This window comes from Brachyistius frenatus, unplaced genomic scaffold (genome assembly GCF_029030835.1).
Source record: "Brachyistius frenatus isolate BFR_SWC_R1_liver_20210118 unplaced genomic scaffold, ASM2903083v1 Contig_49, whole genome shotgun sequence".
NCBI classification, from domain to species: Eukaryota; Metazoa; Chordata; class Actinopteri; family Embiotocidae; genus Brachyistius; species Brachyistius frenatus.
Window position 1 is genome coordinate 2,521,732 of NW_027210648.1, and position 25,359 is coordinate 2,547,090.

General features: G+C 40.5%; 1 protein-coding gene across 2 annotated transcripts in view; it reads right to left on the bottom strand.

Annotated features, from left to right (window-relative positions):
- oca2 (oculocutaneous albinism II) overlaps positions 1-25,359 on the bottom strand; it is a 47,385-nt gene that overhangs the window by 10,415 nt on the left and 11,611 nt on the right. For both annotated transcript variants that reach the window (XM_069703927.1, XM_069703926.1), the window contains exons 9-21: positions 24,246-24,317; positions 23,471-23,536; positions 22,676-22,732; positions 21,338-21,462; positions 20,583-20,721; positions 14,695-14,827; positions 12,100-12,247; positions 11,485-11,542; positions 11,206-11,314; positions 4,813-4,940; positions 4,158-4,217; positions 3,285-3,389; positions 1,241-1,334 (exon numbers count right to left, since the gene is read on the bottom strand). In XM_069703927.1, the coding sequence (XP_069560028.1) occupies positions 1,241-1,334; positions 3,285-3,389; positions 4,158-4,217; positions 4,813-4,940; positions 11,206-11,314; positions 11,485-11,542; positions 12,100-12,247; positions 14,695-14,827; positions 20,583-20,721; positions 21,338-21,462; positions 22,676-22,732; positions 23,471-23,536; positions 24,246-24,317 (1,294 nt within the window). The remainder of the gene's footprint in view (positions 1-1,240; positions 1,335-3,284; positions 3,390-4,157; positions 4,218-4,812; positions 4,941-11,205; positions 11,315-11,484; positions 11,543-12,099; positions 12,248-14,694; positions 14,828-20,582; positions 20,722-21,337; positions 21,463-22,675; positions 22,733-23,470; positions 23,537-24,245; positions 24,318-25,359) is intronic.

Below are 25,359 nucleotides of genomic sequence, written 5' to 3' on the forward strand. Positions count from 1 at the left end.
TGTCTGACAGTTTTAGTTCCTTTTAAGATTACAGTTTTTCATACCTGTCCTGTCCGGTCAAAACCATATATTTCCTAATTTGGTGATTTTAAATTAGAGTTTTTCTGATAACCTAAATAATCAAATGTTCCTTTATGGGCTGAGGGAATTTTTTGACTTCTTAAGCGAAACAAACTATTTCAAAACCTTCTTAAATCAGCTTGAAAAAGCATCGTTACTAAGCTGAAAACATGACAGATTTTTTATGAGGTTGTTGATTTTTTTCAGAAATGTATGTACTCACAGGATAATACATACAGGACATATACAATAGTAAAATAATGACAGGGAGCATTTACTGCACAGTGTGTACCATTACTTTTAATATTTTCAGTGCATTTTGCTGATGACACTTACATACGTTTACTTGAGTAAGGTTTTGAATGCAGGACTTTTACTATAGCAGTAGTATTTTTACTACAAGTGTGGTATTAGCACTTTGCCTTAAGTACAGGACCTGAATACTTCTTCCACCACTGATATTTACGTCTTATTTCACTTTACATCATATAAGGTGGAAGAGCACAATCACAAAGGACTTTAAAATATTCAACATCTGCACTGGTATAATAACAATAATAATAAAGTAATCATCAACTTTCTGTGTACTCAACATTTTCAGTGTTCATCTAATATAAAGTTGCACTTTTTTTTTCTGTTGGCAACATTTTGACAGTCGGCGTGCGTATCCATCGATACTGCTCACAACTCAAAACGTGTCAGTGTGAGGATGGAGCTGGGCAGTGGCGGCATCATACTGCCGATCGATGAAGGCCTGTCACAGTGCAGTTGATTAAACTGAAACACTGTGACAGCTCTCTCTCTCTCTCTCTCTCTCTCTCTCTCTCTTTGTGTCCTTCCCACCCAAACAGAGCCGCACTCCGCCGAGGGGCCGGCTGCTGGGGGGCAGCAGAGCAGGAGCGAGGCATGCATTGAGGGCCTTGAGACTGTTTTCGCAAAAAGCACAGCCTGACCTCCCCTAGGAGAGGCACAGTTGCACAAAGTGTGGCTGTCACTCAGAGCATACGAGGTCTCCTTCTGGCTGGGGCCATCGATAAAGGGCCACACCTTTCAAACAGGGATAAGCCCTCAAATCCCCGCTGTCTGTGAGGGAGTCTGCGAGGGTGTTGTGCGTTTTGCCCAAAACCAAACATACACTTTATCTATAACAGAGAGGAGAAGGCTAAAAATGAAGACTTACCACCGAGACAGGCTCCCATAGCCAGAGCGAAAATGAGAGGTTTTACTGGCAGGTTCACGTCAGCATCCTGACTCAGGTTGATGATAACTGGAATCTGTGAGCACCAGAGATTTAAAGTCATCGATAACATACACTGTTTTTAATGTGGTGACCGTCCTGACAGTTTTTATATGCGGTTTAGTTTGGTGTCTTTAACAGGGCAGGTTGTCTTGTGAATTGCACATAACAGCAACCCCCATGTACACAGCTCCATCTACGATGGTTTACTGATGAGCCACATCGTTTCCCACCATGATGGCCAGACAGTGTGCATTCAGTCATGTCATGGAGTTTTCTGAAGGTAACACATAAAACATTAAAGCTGTCGTGTGCAGCACAACGGAGAATATTTGCACTCAGTCCTGGCGGAACCCGGCCAGTGTGTTGTATGACTGAATGCTGCTGTGTGAATCACATGACTCCAAACCATACCAGGAAAGCAATCATATACAGTACATCGCCTTATATCCACCTAAATGTTTGCTGCCTGGTTGGGAAAGCAAAACCCCTCCCTGAGTGTTTACAGGAATGACTAAAATAGTAAACTGATTTGTATTTGGAATTGTTTGTGTAACAGACTTATTTCCCATTTTGAAGACAGTTACAGTACATGTTGAGTTAGTGCACCAAGACTTTAGGTTTTTTTCCACAAATTCAAATAAGTTGCGACTCTGTTTCCAGTGTTGATGCTAACCAAAGCTAACCCCTGCTGGCGTGATATTTATAACACAGACATCAGAGGATTATCAATATTCTCATGTAAGTCTGGCCAAGAGAGCATATAAGCGTAAATGGTGAGCTACACCTTTGAAAATGAAAGTGCTTCTAAATTCAATCATCCATCCATCCATTTTCTGAACACAAACATTGAGGTCTGAATGGGGAAAACAAATCTTTTCTCAGCTTCAGTCTACTGTGACAATCAGGACATAGTTTCTTATCAGCCGTGCACTGAATTGAAAACTGACGCGCTTTGAAGTCCCCCTTTTTTCAGGTGGAGCGACGCTCGTGAAAATATGGAAAAAAGACTGTCAGAGAAAAGGACATTTTCAGAACCCCGTGGACCCACCGGTGGGGGGCTGACTAGTCGAAAATCTGATGGTTTAATTCCAGCGAGCAGCATCTCGCTCTATCAGTGGGATAACATCTTGTCCTTTTGTTACTGTCATTTTAATTGAGCACACTGGCACCCCTCTGAAACATTGATCTCTGTACAATCTATTAATTTTTTGCAAAACAGACAGCTGACAACAAAAGTGGTGAGGCGGCAGTTGGTCAGACATTTGTAACAGAATTAATTGATAGCTGCGTCAGTCCCCGCAGTTCACGTCGACGAATGATTCATGGCCCTCAGAGAATTCGGTGTATCGTCCTATAATTTGTATGAGAGCATTTTGTAGGCACTAATACAGATTTCAAACACAATCTAACATTAACTGCATGTTCTTATGAACATAATGACACTGCTGGGACTGCTTCTCTCCCATGACGATAATACTGTATATAATAAATTATGCTGGAAGTAATAGATATTATCCAGTATGTTAAAGCATCTTAGTCTCTGCATGTCCTCTTAAAGTCCTCTCAAAAGGAATATCCAATGAGAAAAGAAGAGACTTTTATCACTTGCCATTTTTGTCGATTTCTTATTTCTATTATCCTCAAAATGTATAATTATCTCCAGACTTAAATAGGTTAAAATGTCAATAACAGAACTGTACAGTGTGTGTGTGTGTGTGTGTGTGTGTGTGTGTGGATAGAGACTGCAATAAAAACACAGGAACCACTGCATGTTAGAGTTTTCCTAGAGCTATAACAATGAACAAGTCAGAGTTGACTGCCCTTCGATTCCTGCACTATGAGTAAACCTCACCATGTCTTTAAATACACAGCCTTTTTCTGTCCCAGCAGGATTTTGTGTTATTTCTGTGTTAAACAGTAAGACAACAGTAAGACTGTGTTTGTGTGACGTACTGGAGTGTGAAATGCTGCTGACACCTCTTACCATGGTGGCGGTGAAAGGGATGTTGTCGATGAGAGAAGAAGCCAGAGCCGAGACCCACATCACCAAGATGATGGCTATAGCCAAGCGGTGGTCTTCTGGCACCGCCTGAGAATAGAAGAACGAGAGTAAACTGCTGCTTTCATTGATACTCGCATGCACACGCCCTCCCTCCGCCCGTCACTAATTTCACTCAAAATACACCAATTATGTTCAGTCTTTGACACTGAACCTCTTGCTGGCGGATGAAGCTATTTTCATGTGCGACACGACCACAGGCGGAGTTTTATCACTAAGAGTTCTCTGTCCTACGAACATGGTGAGACCAGTTCTCCACATGTGGTGACAAGCGTGACAATGCTTGAACCCTCTTGATATTCTTCTATTAGGCATGTGTGGCCAGGTTAACGGAAACAGTGTCTCCTCCTTTCACTTGTTTTCATCCTTTTACTTGTCCTCCAGCTGGATCAAGAGAGAAAGGCCGTGCAATTGAACCCAGCATGTTGTCTATTGTTTGGGGACACTGAGTGGGTCAGAAAGCACGAAGAGCGCTCCACCTGTCATGATTGATTATCAGACCTACAGAGCCCCACAGTCTAAACACGAGCCGACGTACCTATTACTGGTGCAATTCTCTGCTAAGAGACACCTCGCTTGCATGATGCACAGAGGCAAGAATATGGGATCAGATCCCCTTCGACTGCTGGCAGGAATCAGATATAAACAAAATAATTGAATTCAGAGCTGTGCACAACAAACGGATCAATATGCATGAAATGCAATATCATGTCACCACTGACCAATTATCAATTATGCCAGCTGCGTGGAGACCTGAGAGATGACTGTTTAGGTTGAGAAACAAAAGGAAAAACTCACTTTTATAAGCTCCGCTGTCTGTTGTCCAATGTAGTCGATAAGCTGCAGCTGGGTTAAAGCCTGAAAAATGAAGGGGAGAAGATTAATATGGGGAAAAAAATCTGAGAGAATTACTTATAGTTGGGATTAAGTGAAGAGAAGAAAAGCAATTTGGTTTTCATTTAGTGGCCATTAAACAGACAGATCTATCCTTGTTATCGTTCCTGACACTGAGGATAAAACAATATTCACATGCCGGTGGCCGGTCCTTGCAGGGACTGATTTTCTGACACTATGTGGTGTTTAATGATGTCAACAAATAGTTTTGAGCACATCCATACCAAAGACTCAGAGAGACACAAAAAAGCTTCTCCTTTCATCCTTTCACCGGGTGGCTCATGGGTAAAGATATAGGTAATTACTTTTCATATTGTGAGCTCACTGACAGGCTGAATTTCTGTCACTGCCCGGTGTACTGTCACTAGATCTGAGCACTGATCCTGTTTTCATTTAGTATCCTGTGAAGATGCTTGTCAGAGGAGAGCCCAGCTAAAGATACATTTATCCCAGATCTGGTGCTTCAAATACAGATTGCGTTTTCAGTCCAAAATTTCTTAAAAAATAGAATCAGGCTTCTCTGTCAAAGGCCAGAAACACAGACACAATGTTTAAATACCTCCATCAAAACAAAGAGGCAGGCGAAGAAGAGCAGCGTGGCCCATTCCACTCGGTGCAGGATGATCTCGAAATCCTGGATGTCAGCCAGAACCAAAAGCCACAGTGCACCCAGGATAGCGATCCAACCTAAGAGAGAGAAGAAGAAACACCATCTGACGTCTCCCTTTATAGCTACAAAACACTCTCACACATATAAAAAAAATTCTATCACGGTCACATCCAACAGACACCGACACCAGAGTAGCAAATTTACACCGATTTATCAGAAGCAGAGATGTCGCTCACAGCACAAGGGTCCACTTCAAGACTTTTTAAATGATTAAAAGTCATCTCATGGAATGAAGTTCCACCTGCTCTCTGGTCAGTCAAATATATCTTCAATCACTTTTTGTTAAAACACTAGAGGCCTTTATAAAATGTTGCAGATGCTACCACTGCGTCTTTACATGTAGATATAAAGTCAAAGATCCAAAAAACATTGAAATCAAATATGTATAAGACAATATAGGAAAATAGCACGTGATAGTTTAATGTGGTTCGGATGCAGGTGATAGGCATGACAGAAAAAGACTTTGACAGCCAGAACATTCAATCTTATCAGTGCTGAACCCAGACCATCACTATACTGTAATAAAGCAGTCATAGCATGAAGTGGTTCTTGATGGAAACAAGTATTTGCTCTTCTTTGTGGGTTTGATGAAGCAAAACGTCATTCCAGTACATTCTAGTCTGGAGGATAAAAGTTGGCCCCAGCCTGTTGATATTTACAACCACAGAGTGTGTTTGAAAGAGGAAAGAGTGCGCATCCATTTGGAGAAAATTTGATTAAACAGGTGAGCACCAGTAATTACCTTGGCCGAGGCCTATGGGGAAATCATTTCACAACTGAGGGGAATTAGAGAAGAAGGAAGTGCATTGGAAGGACACAAAAAAAAGAGAGAGCGGCGCAGGAAAGATTCAGCACAGAGAAACTGATAAGAACATCAGGACTGAAAAACAAACTCATCAAATCATTATATTTGCAGCTGCACAGCGTGTTTACATGCTCAGAACCTGCTGAGCTGTTCCTGCTCATCTCAGGCCACAGTTCAGCAGTTCAGCATGATCTGGGCTCGTAATTCATGTTTTTCGCAGCCAGTATGGTTCTCTAATATTGACTTTACTCCTGAGGCAATGATAAACAGGCAAAAACTTATTGGAAAATTTAAAGGAAGTTAGAATGGAAATGGCCATTGATTCTGTAAGAGACAGTAACAAAGAATGTAACTAAGAGATTTACATGAAAATAAACAGTAAAAATCATTTAATAAAGGTTGTTTTACGACTTGTTTATGGGTGTTTTCTTCTGGTCATACTATAGCTGGCTTGCGTTTTTAACCAAAAGTTGACTGATTATACTTGTCTGAATGTCAAACAGGACTTTTTGGTTCTAACTGTTTCATATAGTTTTCATTGAGAAAACATTTTCAGCAAACTTTGCCAGGGAGGAAGCGCAATACGCTTCATGCTGGCAAACAGTTGGCTGTCACACATCCACCATACATGGAGCAATATTCATTGCCACGATATACCTGAAAACACTTGTGCTGACTCTTCATGGCCCATAAATGCTCCCCTATGTTCTACAGCTAGTTGCTAACTTTGTCTGTCTGCTGTTTGGAGGCAGCTGCTTGTTGTGTCTGGAAACTGAGCTGATGAGCAGTAAGACTGAAGTTAAAGTTGACTTAAATATACTTAAAAGAAGAGCAATCATGTCATCGTTACCGTCTCTCAACATTCACTCAACATTACAAGTCATTTTTTCAGTCGGTAATATAAAATATTGATTTGTGAAGCTTTAAACTCATTTGAAAAAAATGCTTACACATATATTAAAAACCAATTGTGTGTTTGTGTAGTTATTTTGAACAGTAGCAGCCATCATTAGTGTAGAAACACGTAGGTCCTTCAATACCTTCCATCATATACAATTCATTGATGATCTGTGGAAGATAAAAACGTGACACCAGTGGCTTTGAAAACAGCTCAATAAAGAGTGCAATTCATGTTAAAATACCAACAGAAAATACCACGTGCTGTATTATATTGTAGATCTGCTTACATGGCAGTGAGTCAGAATTACTATGAACGTAAGGTTCTTCTGTGGGGTGAGACATGAGGCTGTACTGAAGAGTCTGATAACATTTCTCATCAGAGTTTAGAGGAAAGATCAAACGAGCTGACATGCTGCAACAACAAGGAGGTCAGCATGGGTTAGAAAACACAACTTATCTCTAAACACTACAACTAGAATACACTACAAAATTGTGATTTACTGGGGGAAATGTGTAATGTTTCTATCTCATACAGATAAAGTCTGGTGGTATTTGTGGGCTAAATGCACATCTTATTTCTAATCTAAAGCTGACTCTTACTTAACTTTCATTATAAAGTTCCGTAAAGTCTTTTGTTCATTGTTTTTATTTCTTTGCATTCCATGAGTTTGTGGATTGAAATCAAATGATTAAAGATTAGAAACATGACTCATCGTGATCTTCCTCACATGCTTTCACATTTGGGAAGTTGTCGTAGTACACTAAGTTATACGTCCAGAATAATTAGCCCATTAAACACTGTGAAGTTCTGTGCTTCTTTCAAGGACCCCAGAAACAAAAAACAGGAAGACAATTTGATTTCCTCACTAGCTTCATATTCCCCAAGGCTGCCTCGTGTACAGGACCACAATCAAACTGCAGCAAACCAAAATAAGGAGTTCTCAATTAAAATGAGCATTTAAACAAGTCTGCATTTTGTGATAGAGTCATCTAACATATACAGGAGACGACAGTGTTTGAGACAAGAAATGTGTTGGGAGACATATCTCACCACTGTTGGATAAGGAACATAGGTGATGAAGAGATTTGTGCTCGTAAATATAAGGTTAGATAAGGAACTGTTTTGTTTCAGGTATCTTTTAGCCAGAAAAGATACAAAGATTTGACTAAACAATCTCAGTAATTTAAATGTGGAGATTTAACTAAATTAGTGTCTTGTGAAAAAACAAATGTCACAGGTTGTTCTAAGCCCCTTCCAGTGACTTTCACCACGACACTCTCCTGATTCCTGCCCAGAGATCAATAGGGTTTCATCCCGACCACAGTTGTAACTCACAGCACCGCAGACACATTAGAGGGATTAGATGACCAGGCAATAATCAGACTGAAATTAAATCCCACCGTGTGAATTTAATACAATTTTAATGAGGTTAAATTTTTAAAACACGTGTGAATGAATAGACTGAGCTTGCAGCGGCAGTCAACCCGGATTCTGACCTGCATGCATTAATGAGAGCTGTGTTTGGACAGGCGCCCATCCCTCTGCGGGGATAGAAAACTCGCCGCTGTGGGGTCATTCCCATTTAATAAATGTCACAGAGAGGTAACCTGAGCAGCGCCTGTAATTAACTGAGCATGCTTGGTGACTGAGTGGCCTCAGCAGTGAAGGGTGTGTGTGTGTGTGTGTGTGGGGGGGGGGGTCTCCACCAAATTCTTCTCTTAAGATGCTAAACGCTCCACTATGTTCCCCAGCTAGGAGGGGATAGTTCCCAAAAAGAAGGGGATATTGAGTATCTACGCCCTGCCCTGTACTCTACTGTACTGTAAGATTCCCTAAATTGGAAACTCAGGAAAGCTGCCATCACGCAAAGAAACTGTGGTTTATAAAAGGCCGACAAACACAAGATGACATCAGAAGAAGCATGCATGTTGTAGAGCAAGCTCATAATCAACCATCAACAACAGTGCAACTCTGGTCAGCCTCAATGTAGACGAAACACTCAGTAGACTTAGGTGGCCTTTTCTCCATAGAATTAGGTTTTTATAATCAATTCTTTAGGTGAATACAAGCTCTATATAGAGGTTCAACAGTTAGAATAAAGATCAATGGCCAGGCAGCTTTAAGCAGCTACCTACTGCTACCTTAGCCATAGATAGGCATATTTACTGTATATAGAGAGCCTTCTGACAAAGCCAAAAGGTGAAGCACTTAATGTGCCTTTTTGCAGATGACGTCATTGTCTATCTTCAAAACACTAATAACACTTCTCAAGCTTTGGATGGGCCAGGATGACTTTGGATGATAACTAAAACACAAATTTAATGAGGGGTTTGTGTGTGTTAAAGTGATTCCACTCGTTCTAACAGAGCGACCGCAAAAGGAAAACAAAACACTATATAGGAGATTATCAGTAAGAAAGTCAATACTGTGGGAAAAACAAAAAGGAGAAAAAAAAGGCTTAATAATAAAATGTCAGCAATAAAACAGGAGGGACGGTGGATGAGATCCTCCAACAAACACCGATCAGCAGGTCCAGATCTTTCTGTGATGAGCAGGTGACTTTTCATTCAGTGCCTCGATAGTGTTCGTGAACCTGATGAAGCTACCTGTGAATTCTGCGGGACACATTCAGGACCTGTGACAGCTCACCTGAATAACGGGACTGGGGGGGATATCCAAGCAGAGATACGCTGGAACGACCCAGAGGCAAAATGCTGAGTCGTAAGAAATTTTTTAATTGCTAGTATGACGTGGCTCCTCCTTGTTGTTGACTGTCAATCACCATTGAGTTCAGAAATGTCATCGCTGGACAAACGATATGTCTAAATATTTTTTTTCCCTTTGACATCTCAAAAATATTTCCACAGTGTAAAACCACGTTCTCGTATTCTTTAGTTTCTCTGCGTCTCCTTCTCACCACAATAAGAGCAGCAGTCTCTCCAGATTTGCGCATCTGATTTAATACGTTCCTTTCAGTCGTACTAAAATAAACACGCAATCACTTCTCCTGTTTCTACGTCCAGGTTTAGTAAATATCGTTGCGGGTGTTAAATGTACGTATTTGCAGGTTCCCTCCCAGGATTTTGCACCTTCAAGCAGAAACACCCAATATGACATATGCATGCAGGCAAACACACAAAATGGACAAAGTGTGTTAAATTGCACATTTGAAAGACGCAATCCTCACTGCACGTCATTAGTAGGTCTGCTTGGACATTTCTTTGCAGGTGGTGTGGAGTTTGCACGTGATTTTACACACGCAAATGTTTAGTAAATCAGGCCCCAAGTGTTATAACCAGGAGGAAATACAAAATAAAATGGGAAGTAAAAATCAGTAAATATCTTGAAGTGCTAATCACTTGTGACTTAAACAAAACGTACAATAATTACAACACGATAAACGATGTGATTCAGAAATATATTACAACATTAGCAGTGAACTTTAGTTTAAGACTTGAGCTGGTTAAAATGAATGAATAACTCCATCACTACCTGTTTGAAGCCCAGTTTAGAGACTGGGATGAACAGATTTCCAGGTTTATCTGGGCAGGAGATTGGCCAATGGTAAAATTATAAATACTCCAAACTGACAAAGATAGAAGAGGTGTAGTACTGCCTAATTTCAGAGCATACTAATACTCTGCATAGCTGAGATATGTAGTTGTAGTTTATTGGTGCTCCCCTGAGTATCAACCCAGATGGAAACACACTGAGGTGAGTCTGGATTAATATAAGCTTCAGGCAAGGCTAAGCAGAGATGAATATACAGACCGAATGGAGAAAGAAAAAAAAAAATCACACTGTAGAAGAACCAGTGAAAATATGGTAAGAGATTGTCTAAAAATACAAAAGCGTAGGAGACAGTAAACTCCTGATATGGCCTTCTCAGACCAGCAGCTTTAAACCTGCAGACGCAGATAATACATTTGTAGGGTGGAGAGAAAAAGGAATGACAGCTGCGTGTGTACTCACTGGAGGCAGAACTTTCCAAAGATTTGAAAAAGTCAAAAGAGAATTCAACTTTGAAAAAGGAGATTTGTTCAGATATTTGCAGTTCAGACAACTTTTCGACTAAGCTTTAAAAAAAAGGCTCATCAGCTAAGGGTTACAGGAATTCCTTCCTAAAATGTCTGATAGTTTACAAAAATGTAGTGGAGGAAATATATCTTATGTGAAATCAAAATAGGAATCGGAATTGAATATTGAGCTTCTAGAGGGTGAACACCTCGCGTAGCTCTAAAATATGGAGGGATTTACATCACCATTCTCTGGGGATTAGCATATCTGCAAACACAGCTGCAACTGTCAAGACAATGCTGCTTATTTTTCCCAAGAAACTTGTATCAATGTTGTAGCTTCACTGGGACACTGTTCATCAATACAGATTTGAAACTCATGAATAGTTGTCACGTGATGGGTCTAGATGCAGCTCCCAAATGGTTGCATTTGCTAGTCAGGCCATTATTTTCACTCATTTATACTGCAAGACCGCAGGAAGCTGTGTTTCATAATTACATGACAGAACTCACAACTAACCAGTACAAACATTGCAATAATGAGACAGTGCTGCGCTCACCGAGATCGAGATGAATGCTGGGAAGGAAGGAGTTGAGAAAGAACATGAAGATCACGACGGCGAGGACGGACACGCACTTCACCAGGAGAACCTTGTCAGTTATTCTGTGCTGTGGAGGAGAAAAACTGATTATTTCTGCATGTGGAAAGGAGGCAAGTCTATCACACAGCTGACAGTTTCTGTCTTAAGTGAACTCGGCCGACTTCATTATTGAGATAACATCATCGCCCCAGTCACAGTGGGAGAGAAATATGTCTGAGGTGAAGTATCCGAGCCTACCTTCTTTTGCAGTTCTTGAATGTTTTGCTCCCAGTTTTTATCCTCCTGAGAAATTTGTCTGTCAGAGAACAGCAAAATATAAATATCACATTAATTTCATTTCTCTGAGGGAGAATAAACCGAAGTGAATCGTGGTGAAACGGTGCCTCTATTAGCGGTTTGTGACTACACACTGAATGTTGAGTTTTGTGTTAGGTATTTCTGTATTTCCCCACTGTTAGATGTTTGTGTTTATGGACTTGCTATTATTGCTGCTCGGGTCTGGAAAGCGTAGCAAAAAGGGATTAAAAAATAACGTATTTCTGGACTTGCACATGTTTTCATCTTCAAATGAAACCAAATTTGTCACGCTTAAAGCCATGACGTTTTACACAGTTAGATCATCTTAAATTAAACTAATCTTCCATTAATTAGCATAAATTATGTCTAATTGCAAAAGTAGCAAAAATAGATACTTAATTCTTTGTGTCATTAAACAGCCTGCACTATATGGGTTGTTATTCAACCAGGAAAAAAACAATAACATCACTTCAAGTGTGTTTCTGTGAGAGCTGATGGAAGCAGTCTCAAGAAGGATTGATAATTTTGTTTTGTTTTCAGTGCTTCTCTTTTAACCTTTGGAAGGTCTTCATCATCTTGCGGAGCAGACTTTCCAGGTTGAGGACTTTTTGCATCAAAAGGCACTTCACGGCCGTCTCCTCTCGGCTGGCCGGGTTAATGCGCTGAGCCGTTTGCCTCCAGACCAGGATCTCATGCTTGAGTTCTGGAGGAGCCGGACAAAGAGGAGAAAAAGGGAGAAAGCCACTTGTTAAACACACGGACGACGGACTCATTACAGCGATGAAGCTTATAGTGAGGGTTGCTTGGTAATGGCTCCTACAGCTGAGGCTGAGTGAGAGGATATCATGATGTTTTCGGTCAATATGCATCGTAAGCCCCCACAGAGGGACGAATGCAACCAGACGACGCGCGCATTGACTGCTTAGGAACAGCCAAAGCTGAGACAGAAACACCTCCTGAGGGAGCTGGACCCTTGTGTGAATGTCAGTAGGTGCCATCCTTTTTCGGGGGGGGGTTGCTAGGTGACCTTAATAGACTGTAACTAGCCCCGGGAAAAAAAAACCTTTCCTGTAAGCAAATCTGCACAATTAGCAGCCGTGGCAGGGGTTGGGGCTGATTTAGCCACATGGTAGGCAAGGCTGGCAGGAGAAGCGGAAACTCCACAGGGTAGGATTTACTGATGGGCTATCGGGCCTGCATTGAACGGTCGCCGCGGTGAACAGCGATGGCTTCCTTCAGTCTGCCTGTAGCTGGATGTGACAGTGCAGCTGAAAACAGTCAGTAGTCCTCAAGTCTTAAATGGGAGCGGTGTGGTGACCGCTGGGGAGCTCGGTGGTCTCGGTTTTAATGATCCCCTGCTGACGTTGTCTCAGAGGGGGACGCTGTGGTGTTGTGGGTAAACACTGATAAGAGGTGACTGCGTTTCCCAGGAGAATTGTTAACAATTTCACACAAATATCCCTGTTTTTTGGGGTGTATTTTTGTTCGCCTATCATCTCCATCCTCGGGGTCTCGTATGCAAAGATCTACAGCAGGACAGAAGACACGGAGGACACAGTCGTTCTCCAAACCAAACACACCCTGTGGTTTATATTCTTATTAAATGAACTCACTCTCCCTCCGGACAGTGTACCAAGCCTCCAAGGAAGGTCGATTCATTTTTTATTCTGTTGCTGGATAATTAAGGAGATACATAAAAGAATGGTGGTGCACCAGATTAGCTGAGTCGTTAACACAATAGCACAATTAGAAAGGAGGGAGGTCCTGCGCTGCTCATACGCTGATCTCTGGATGAGTGAATCTGTATTTTCACTGCCAGCTCGTCACAGCCAACAGCTGAGCGTCGGAGTGAAGAGGTTTTCTGAGATGAGCATGTGGTGTCTGGGACACTGGGTGAATCACCAGACTCTCGAGGAAGGCGCGCCGGTGAAAGAGGCAAAAGGCATTCTACCTCAATTAATGATGTTGGAGTTAGCTGTTAACAGAGCTGTCCAATCTGGGGTACACGGGCCAAAGTTTGGCCCGCACCTTGTTTGTTTTGGCCCACTACAACATTTGACAAGCTCGTGCTTCTTTTCCTCATTCTTAAGTGCTGTAAAATCCAAACCAGAATTACTACAAACTGTAAATTTTGTACAGCTAAAAGTACATGATAGGAGTTTTACAGCAATGTGCAGCACAGTGCTGTTCAGCTTCCTAATTAAACTACATTGGTCTCCATCTTATCTATGAGGAATGATGCTATTCTCTCCTTCTTTCCTGCTAATGCTCATGTGCTGTTAGTGTGTCCTACGTCACTGACTTTATGCTGCCAGTAAAGATGAGATTCGAGGCAGTTACACCAATTAAAGGACTATTTTGCTGATTATAGACTATTTATACTACTATTATAAGAGTAGTGTATGCATTATTCTGATATTCTATTTTACATTTAGAATGTTAATTCTCTGTGAAATATATAATTTTTTCATCAAATGTAATTTTACATAACAAAAACATTTCCTTTTGGCCCGTGTCTGTCATCCAGATACATTATTGGCCCTTATTTGAGCACTTCTGGTTTATCATCATGAGTCCTTCAATTAAACTAATTTCTGGCCATTAACATTAGATAGCTGTAAACTTAGTCATAAACATGTTCACAAGGAGACCCTCCCTTTTATCAACTAGCAATTCATAATCCAGACATGTTCTGTCTGAGATGACGGAGACTTCTCACTATGTGAATGGAGTACTATGGAAATGATCCTAACACAGAGAGCATGCATCACATATCAGATGTTGAAGTTCGGGGGGGTCATAATACAGTTAATTAACTTTTTTATAGGTCGGTGCGTCACCTGAGAAGGTGAGTAGCTTTATTGCAAACGTAGTGTGAGCAAAGATGTTTTTAGGGGTTTAATACACTTCATAATAATAAAAAACAACATCATAATTGATTTCAGATTGTGCCGCATCCAGGGAACAACTATGATTTACATTTTGGCCCCATGACAACATGATAATCCCTCCCCAATGGCACCATCTAAAAAAGAAAACAGCTTTCATGAGGAAAGGATTTTCTAAAAGACAAATTATGTTTATCAAGATTTTAAAAATATACACAGTAAATTTCAAACATTGTATTTGTGACAAAGCGCTGCTGCTCACCGACTATTTCAATGGACTCTTTGTTGTAAAGTTTTTTGTTCCAGTAGAGCATCCGCAGGAAAGGAAATGAAGTGAGAAGGACGAGGCATATTCCGAGGAACATGTAGCCTGTGAAGGTGGCGAAATCAATCCCCTGTAAGACACATAATTAAAACGTGTTAGCCACACACAGCTTGCACCGGACTTCACTCAGATGTGACAAATTGAGGCTGGATGACAGTTTTGGCGAGAAAAAAAAAAAAGGCACAACTACATGCAGTGATGATCTGAAAACCCACCGTCACAGAGAGAATAAAGTAATGTGGTCCTCAGAAAAAGTGAGACTAAAGCTCACGTAATACAGATAACTTTTCATTATGTGAGACATAGTTTAGGATAAAAGCTGAACTGTGTGTAATACAGTAATCTAAGTAATTAGAGTTCAGTATGATTAACAAAGAATAGAAGTCTTGAGTATGGTACAGATAAATGGCATTATAGGTAATAAAGGTTTTAAGATTTAAGGGCCACCTGGCAAAATGACAGCGTTAGATAGGGTTTGTTCAGTATGAGGAATAAAGCGCCGCACACTCGGTGTTAGAACTGGTTAATAGTGACCTCTGCAGGATTTCAAGTTACAAAAATACAGACACAAAAAGAGCGAGAGAGAGGAGGTGATACAATGAAAGATGTTGCAGGATAAACCAGCAGATTATATTTTCACTCACGACTTCAAATGTCATTAATGAAAGCATGGGATATTAAGTGATGGATTTAATGCACAGGTTCGCTTCGTGTCGCGGAGTTAATTTCGTCTCGATGTCACCTCATTGCCTCACTCGCGCAGCGCACTCTGACTGCTTCTTTATTCATGCGCCCATAGAGACCTGCTCTGTCAGTCTGCAGTGACCTGCAGGGCAGCCGCGTGGGCTGAGGACAGCTGCTTGGGCAAACCTGCAGAAAAACTCTCATAATTTGTGTGTAAGTCTGGTGTTTAGCTTCAACCAATGAAACAAGAGTAAAAACTGAAGATTATAATATACTATATCTGTGTTCAGAGTCCACTAAATATCTGTAACATATTTAGAATAGTTCCACAAGATACAGTGCGTGCGTGTGTCTGCTGAAAATGTATCTCTGGTTGCGGTCGTAAACTATGATCCTGGTGTGTCCACATTTCAGCCCCAATGTCAACAACTGGTTGGAGGGGATCCATTTGGCAAGGAAAGCCCTTCAATAAAATGATACCAAAAGAGGTGGAGATTTTGTATGCGCCGTGCTACCTAACAAATCAAAGCCAAGGACACTGTGATGAGGGGCAGATTCCCCTGAACACACACTTCACAGCTGTGCCATTCTTTCTATCTCTGGATTTCCCCTTGACACAAACAAGCACACGTGCAAACAAACAAGCAGGCGAGCAAAGCGGGTGTGCGCGCGGGCGCAAGCTGTGCTTATCAGAGGCCAGACATGACTGAATGAGTGCGCCGCCGCTGTGTCCCAGCGGTTCTGTCACCTGGGAAATGCAGCCAAGACAAACTGGCCGTGGGAGCCTGGTGTGGCAGGAGCTACTGTACACCGGAGGAGACCACATACCATGTGGGGAGGAGACCACATTTGCTGTACCCGCAAAGGCTAAAATGTCACCCGCACCAAGCAGATGCCACACCAAGCAGTTGGGAAAATGTCATGTCTTCTAGAGATGTAGCAGTGTGCCCCTTTGAGTATACAAAGAGTGAAGGTTATGAGAAGAGCCTACAAGTCATTGCCCTTTTCAGACAGCGACAGGCTGCTCTGATAAACTGAGGAAAATCTTCTCACTGCTGTTTTACCGACATCTCTTTTAGTCACAGTCTATACGATAGAAGACAAAATATCATAAGGTGATAAATAAGGAGTGTTTTATCATTTAAATCTGAACACAAACTCAATTAAACCAACAAATATATCATAAAACGTATGTTCTTGTGATGTCCCACAGCAACAATGCAACATTGGGCTATTGCATTTCAATGTAAATAAATTCTATGAATGTCAAACAGTGTTCTGTCACCTCCTGAGCCTGGTTGTCATAAAGGTGTGCACCACAGGTGATGTGCATCATTCACCACTGGAAGAGAGCTGGGCGTACAGTTACATGGTTTCACACATTATTGCATCAGGAGTGACAGTGTCTCCTCCACGAGTTTAATCAGAGACTAATCCCAAAGACAGGGTTCTCAGCGTGCCCGAACATGCCACTTAGAAGACGAGCGCATCACCATGGTGAGTGTGTCGCAGGGAGGTGAAGCTTTAGAAAGGTGTTACTCCAGGGAGGTGTTGGAAATGATTACATGTTGGGTAGGAGGGAAACAGGCTGCTTCTAATGACTGCATGTATACAATCCATGGCACAGTAATTTTATATTTATCGGTAATGACAGCTGTATTTTTGGACAGTGCATGTCCACAGTATGGTGACCAGATGTCCCACTTTATGTGAACTGCACAGCATTTTCATCCCTCGTCTTGCGTCCCACATTTTGATTGGCTGTACTTTTTAAAGACAACACTGCAGGACAGTCTATTCAAATCTTTTCCAAAAGTTGTGAAGACAACAGGGTAGGTTGTTATAATGGGGCTTTGTCAAACTGTGCGCACACGGGTCAAGTGCAGATTAGTCTGTCATCATCTTTGCTGCCAACGGCGAAAATCACAAGAAAGTCACAAGCTATGCAGATTTCTGCAGAATATGATGGAAAACTACCACAAAGAAAAGGAAATGCAGCAACAACAATGACAGGAAAATACTTATAACTGGGTGTAGCTGGTGGAAGAGTTTTTTGCCTTTTTGTCATGTCTCAAATCCACATGGGGAAGAGTATGTTGTGAAGCAACCCAGTACAGAAATGTATGGTTTATAAAGAACAGTTTAAGACACCTCCACATTGGCCATATTTTTTGGATCCGGAAACTATGTCCACTTTTATTTACAGTCTAGGCTTCAGCTACACAAAAGAGTTGAAGAGCGAACCTTTTGCATTAGTTGCCCCTGCCCTCTCTGGTGGAATAACCCCTGCTGGCTGATAAAAAAGAAAACACATTGTTGAACAATGGGCTACTTGGGATTTTTACTGGGATTTTTACTGCATACAGACATGCAGCTCATTCCAATTCTGCAAGTTTAAGGGTTTTCATCAGTGGGCCAAGAGGCTCAATCCCCTTCATTTGACAATAGATAATGACTTTGCAAACATTTAAATAAAAATGTTTGAGATTGTTACTGTAAAAAAGGTCTACATTTGAAGTCAAATCGAACAAACATTTGATTGAGGAGACTGCCGAAGCAACAGTCCGTCACGCTGAGCAGCTGCCTTGAAATAAGACGGAGTAACAGTTTCTTCTCCCACTGTTTTGACATTTTTAATTCCTGTGATTTATGACGGTTGCAGCAAAAATAAGAATTGGTTCCACTGGCTCTACATCTCCATTCATCACCTGCACATCAGCGTAAATAAGGGTCAGCGCTCATGACTGTATAAATACACACAGAGATTGTGCTGAACAAAGATCGCAAATGTACGAGCCAACAAACACAGATGATTACATTTTCTCACAGAGCCCATTTTTAACATGCAGGCAAATGTCTCTACGTACTCTGTAAATGTGTATGTACTATAAATGCTGTATTGGGCCGTGAATGCCCCGGGTTGTCTGAGGAATTTGAAGGCCTTACAAAAAAGCTTTTCAACAGGACATCACACTGCCAGTAAACTGTTAATGGGCACACAAAGTGCACACAATTATATTTCTGTAGGATCTTTGATTCACCTTATTGTTATTGTCTAAGTATTTTGAAGTTCTTTACGAATATGATGTGCTGGGTTGCCAATGTTACTGCACTTTGCACCGATACTTATGTTTTAATAACAGGGAAATAACCTCAAGAAAGGAGAGAGAATTATTACATGGTCAAGTACCAATTTTAAAACGTCATGAGTGTATATGAAACATTTCGAAAACCAACTGTAAAAACATCAAAATACAATCTGTTCATGCTATAAAAACCAGGCTGTTTTTCTTGGTCATTAAGATCTCACCTGCCAACTGTGGTATTGGAAATGTTTGAGGTCCATTTATAAAAAAAAAACAATTGATATAAACAAAGCAACTAAATGAAATTTGTTAACTGACGCTCCAGCTAAGTGTTATACAATGTTATGTCATATGAAGATATTAATTGCATATGTTTGCTGGTATGTTAAAGGGGCAGTAATTCAATTTCGACCACTTGGGGGCAGAAAGATATATCCGTCCGTCTGTCTGTACATCCCATTCTCATGAACATGATATCTCAAGAACGCCGTCAGGAAATTTGGTCAAACTTGGCAAAAAAACATTCTCTTGATACTAAGGATGAACTAATGAAATTTTGAGTGGAAAAGGTCAAAGATCAAGATCACTGTGACCCCAATTCAACACATTCACATGAACATGATATCTCATGAACGCCTGGATGGAATTTCCTCAAATGTGGCATAATCATTCATTTGGCCTCGAGGATGGTTTGGTAGACAACGTTTTAAGTCACTGTGACCTCATGTTCCACCTCATCTGTCCGTCCAGTTCTTGTGAACACAATATATCTAGAACGCCTTGAGGGAATTTGCTTGAATTTAGCCAAACCAACGATGACCTGATAAGATTCTGGTGTTCAAAGGTCAAAGGTCACTGTAACGTCACATTAACCCACACCTGTGAACGAAAGTTTTTCAGAACGCCTTGAAGGAATTTCTTCAAATTTGTCACGAATGTTCACTTTGGCTCAGCAATGAAATGTTTGGATTTTGGGGTTCAAAGGTCAAGGTCACTATGAGTTTAATATCTACGTGTGTTTGGACAGATATACATGCACACAACAACTTGAGTGGTTATCGGAAGCAGACAAACACTAAGCAGTAATTCTAGTCTTTATCTTGCTCTTCTGACTCACATGCAAATCAAATGCTACAACCAGAATTTACATTTAGCACCATGGTGTCCTCTTTATTGCCACCTGACAAATGTAACTCCAAACAAACCTCGATGAGCAAAGAGAAGGTGAAAGCTCCCTAAATTTCTGGCAGCAACACAGTCCCTTTCAGGTAAATATCAAAATATTTCTTATTGGAGCTTTGAAGTGGTGCTGCTGTCCCTATATGTCACATCAGAGTTGCTTGGAATAATAACTGTCAGGCCTGTTTATCCCTGTGTGTTTATTAATGCCTAAAAGCCTCGTCATACCATGAGGAGCATTTCAAAACAGTTAGTTGAACATATTATGGATTAAGGAGTGAAGTGCCAACCATGCTCACAAAGCTCTTCATCTGTACATGTTGATTATGTACTGTACTGATGTACAAACTTAGACAAACACTGACACTGAGTGCTTTGGGGCGGGGGCAATTCCTTTCTCATATATAATTTTTCTTGAACACAATCCTTCCCTTCACAGAGACCAAGGGTAAAGCTCATCAATACAAACACAATAACTCAGGAAGAAAAGTCTTGAGAATTCATCTTTTGATCAGAGCGCTGACCTTACTGACTATTTCAAAGTCTCCTCACAACAATTAAGCTACAGAGTCCATGAATCTAACAAATACTGCTGCCATTGTCGACAAAAAAGATACATAAAGTGCAAGAGGCAGCAGCCATGACAAGCACCTGAGGGATGTTTAGACTGAATCCACGAATGCTCCTTAGTGTGTCATTCACATGTCAGTACTGAACCATCTGTAACAGCTGAAACAGAAATTTCCTCTTTACTTTGTTACATTCAAAGTTGTGAGGCACATTGTGTTTGTTTCACTCAGCGTTTGGTTCATGTGTCAGGTTACATCGAGCTGCATGTTAGAGCATGTTTAAGCAGAGAGCTGTAAAAGTGCTTACTTCTCTGCGCAGGTGCTGATTTGATACTATAATCACGTTGGGTGGATCTCCGACAGCTGTGGCGGCCCCTCCAATGTTGGTGAAGATTACTTCTGCAATCAGGACATGTCTGGGGTCTAGATTAAGCACCTCACACAACCTGCGAAATCAGATAGAGACAGAAAAGCCCTTCAGCGCCGATTAGATTGCAACAGGAGGCAGAAATAAATACAGCATTACAGTAAACTGAAGCTTTCCTGTACTGGTTCTGTTTTAAGGATGTAATGTGTGTTTGCCTGGACAGGAATTCATTCATCTCTGCAGCATGATCAGCAGCCTCGTTTATAACCATTGCATACTCACAAAACGAGGCTTGAAAGAGGCGTACGCTGCTCTCCACGCAAAAGTTGGAGTTCATAAAAACTTGACGGGAAAATCTGCCCACCTGTAAGCGAAGTCTGACCCATGCGTTAGCAGGTTTGGCAGACAGATGGTGAGGTAGTAAATTGAAGGCAGATTGTACAAATTAAATGTGAGATGCATGATATGAGGCTGATCTACGTGCGCATATTTTCACGTGATTTATAAAGGTAACATTGTGTTCAGGTGCGCGTGCACACGGTTTTATAAATCGGAATATTTATTTGCATACACCATTTTCTGTGTTTGTGAGCACATAATCTTTTAGTATAAATCCTAGCCAATGTTTTATAAATGAGGCCCCAGGTATGTCAGGCGCAGTGGAAGATTTTTTTCTATCTGTTCCTATACTGTACCTTATGGTGACAGGCGTGAAAAGCATCATCGTGGTCACGTTGTCCAGAAAAGCAGATAAAATGGCAGCGATGAGACACAGGATGATGATCATGGGCCACACTCTTCCTCTGGATAATTGGTAAGCCTTCAGAGGGAAGAAATACAATGATGAGACAAGGTCGAAGGCAATTACTAAACCATTTAGATGATGTCAGAAAGGATTTTAAAACCCAAAGCAAATGTGTCAAAGTCATCGTTAAGCGGCGTTGCTGAGGAACGGTTCGGACACTGTAAAGATGTGTTTGAGGCTTTTAGAGCATCGTGATGTCATGTTTAAACTGAAAAATGTACACTTGAATGGAGAATTTTCCATTATGAGTGGTACTTTAAAAATACATTAGGTCCTGTACCCAGATAAAAAAAAAAAAAAAAAGCAAGAACTGCACCCAGAATCCCACACAAACCCTATCTTTCTCAAGCTGCAAGACTTTAATGGTAATACAGCCGTCCTCACCCCTGGGAAGGGCTCAGGATGGACACCTTTTGTATGTAATAGTACAATGAGCGCGAGCTTCAGGCTCCTCTCTGAGAAGGTGTTTTGATTTGAAGTGCCTGCCCTCATCCAACTCACACTTAAAATTCATGAGCCTGCATGATCCCTCTGCTTCCAGGTCTGAATATCTTCCTAACAATGACATTTGCCCTCCTTCAGCATATACAGCGAAGATTCAGGATTGAGCAGCACAAAGTGTTTTCTGATGGTGGGAAGCCTTGACCTTCTTTTGAAACGAGAAAATTAAGGTCTTATCCTCCATAGTAGAGCAACAGACTCATTTGAAAATGCATATTCCTGTATTATAGGATAGATGTGCGACTGTAGCACCAGAAAATTGTACTTCAAAGTGCTGAAATGTACCAACATACAGTACAACTGTATGTTCTTTTTGTGTTGTGCAGTAAAAACATATTTTTCTTCTTAAAACATGGACTTAAAAAAAATTCACCTGATTTCAAAGACCTCAGTTTCTTAACTCCATGACAAAATAAAACTGTCATTCTTGAAAGCATGTTACTGCTATATGTTTGGGTCAGGATGTAGAGGTAGACATCAAAACCTGTTAGGCCATCTGACCTTACAAAGGTCTTCCTAAGTCTTCATCATGTCAGATAAGTCAAAATCAAAACTGCAGGCTTGTCATGTATCACCGCTAATTTCAGAAATAGCTCAATTTCTGGAGACAACTCACAAGTTGGCAGCTACTTTCATAGATTTGTCATTCAGTACTCAACATTGACAAAGGTAAACATGCCAATAGTTGTTAATGTCAATAGTGGAATTATTATAAATTATTACTCACCTTCACAGCACAATAATCAAAGAAGCCAGTTTCTGAAAAAATGGCCACCATCACCATCTGTAACAAAAAAATAGGTTCTGAAACTGGTTGTGAAACTAAGAAAAATTTAATTCCCATTATAGTAACAAGATTATGTGTCACCCTGATATTTCAAAAATTGCCACCACAGATGACAAGATGGGGCTCAGATAAGAGAAGGGGGTCATTATCAATTTCTAAATGTGCACTTTATTATCATATCCAACAAGGTATGACCGCAAAAGAAAATGGTTTTGCTTGGGGACAACTTAAAACTGAATATTAAACTTGTACAAAAACCTAACATTAGGTCTTTGAATGAAGTGTACTGCTGAATATAGAAATACACCGTTTGGGCAGCTGTTGTCAGTGGACGTTTACTATCTGCAGTTATTGAGCAGCATCACATTTAGGTATCACTGATCTAGCAGAATTATCTTTAATGCCCATGATGTAATCTGCTATAACGCTATAATTTGTAAGAAATGACTGATTTGAAATAAGTTCTCTCTGTTTCTAACATTCATAGAAACCTCTCAAACACACTCTTCAACTTGGTACCAAATACGACATGTTTGTTTCCATGGAGACAGGATTTTTATAGCGTCTCCATGACTCCACAGAAACAGATTTACCTCTATCAGTCACTCAGAGGACTGACAGAAAGGGCACGGAGTGAAGTTAAGTTGTAAAAACATTCAGGAATATTACATCAAGATTTTTTTGTGTTGAGAGATTTGTAAATAAACATGTGAAGAATGTCTCTGACTTTCTCACCATGCCAAACAGAAGAGCCAGCGTCTCGTAGTCGATCCACTCCACCACGTTGGCCAGACTGGGACGCTGTGGGAGACACAAACACAATCATTAGATTTGGCAGAGATTTATGAACAGTTATCAGATCTGTGAAGGGAAATATATATATATAATATATTAGCATCAGATACACTAATAGCTGACATCATGCAGAGTTATAACTCCTTGTTCCAGACCCTGGCATTGGGTGATTTACATCTTTTTGCACAGATGACTTTACTTGCTGCAGCAGGAAAAGCAGGTGCAACCTGCAAAACTAAAACTGCTCTGTTCCTAAAGTGACCCAGCGAGTCACAAAGGCCTAGTACTCTCCAACTGGAGTCCATAATTAATTGTATTCATTACACCTGTGCTTGCTCCACCTGCAGAAGCTGCAACTTCGAAAAACCCTTTTTTTAAGTTTAAGTAACTGATCAAATAATTTCCTCTGTTATCAAAAATAAAGTCAACTGGCCTAATCGACATGTCAGCTGTGTTGCATCTCACATTAAAACATGTTGTAACTGTTTCTACACAAGTTACTTGTGGTGGAAACACCTGCTTGGTACAGACTGGAATAGTTTATGGTATAAAAAAAAAAAAAACTATAACATATTTGCTTACAGTTAGGATTGAGCTAGGAAACCAACTTCCTGTTGTTGCCTAAAACTTATATTTGGACAAAAAAGCAGTTTGGATAAGTGAAGCAGTTGCAGGCATCACACCTCGCTAGAATAGAAGAGTAAAAGAGACTTACATCACCAATGATAGCCAGAGCAGCTAAGGCTGCTAAAGATCCCAGCATGGCAGCCAGAGTGCGGTGCACAATCTGAAAATTCAAACGATACACAATAAACATTTTATTGAATGTTTCTGAAACAAAGTAAACAACAGTATTTATGTTGTTTACCTAAATATAGAGACAAGACATCCAACACTCATCACCCTGGCAATCCAACCTTTTAAACATGCACACTCATAATCAACTACTCTTAGGTCAAAATGACCTTTGGTTAATTCACATCAGGGAATTAACATTATAGTTAAGCTAATGTCATATACTCCATAATCACTGTAATTTGAGAGAAATCCTTATCTAATATTTCCCAAAAACTGTCTGATTTGCAGCAGCAGGAACATGAAATGAAAATGAAATGAAGAAAGTCAAGGAGATATTACACATGAATCCACGATGCTGTTGAGAGTCGCCCTCCTCCAGCGGGCCCCATCACCACGCTCATGTATGACACATCTCATTATTAACATTTGAAGCCTGTGATAAGCATGGATGTGTTATCAGCCACAGAGCTGCTCTTCTAACATTACTGCCAACGCAGTAAACTGCAGGAAAGTAGGTCACTTTAACCCTCCTGTTGTCCTTGGGTCAAAATGACCTGCAGCTGTGTTCAACCAAGTTCTATTTTATTTTCATATTTTTTGGGGTATCATTGGTGACAAGGAGGCTGTGAGGGTTTCTTTAAAGAATGATCACCAATGATCCCAAAAAATATAAAAATATAGAAATAAAATAGAACTTGGTTGAACACAGCTGCGGGTCATTTTGACCCGAGGACAACACGAGGGATAAGTACATCTGTAAATACTGCTCCCGATGAAGGAAGAATCTGCAAATGTTACGTTGTAAAATTACAAACATTGTGAGGAAAATTACCATCGTTATAGAATGTATCTGTAAAATTTGATAGAAAGAGTATTTTTACCAAATATATATATATATATACTGCAGCTTTGTCAGGATTAACATTATTTTTAATAAAGCACTTTTACTATCACAGCCATGAAAAAATACATATATCAAAAAAAAAATTCATTATGAGACTTATGTGTAAAACCTTGTAAAAAGTTATGTT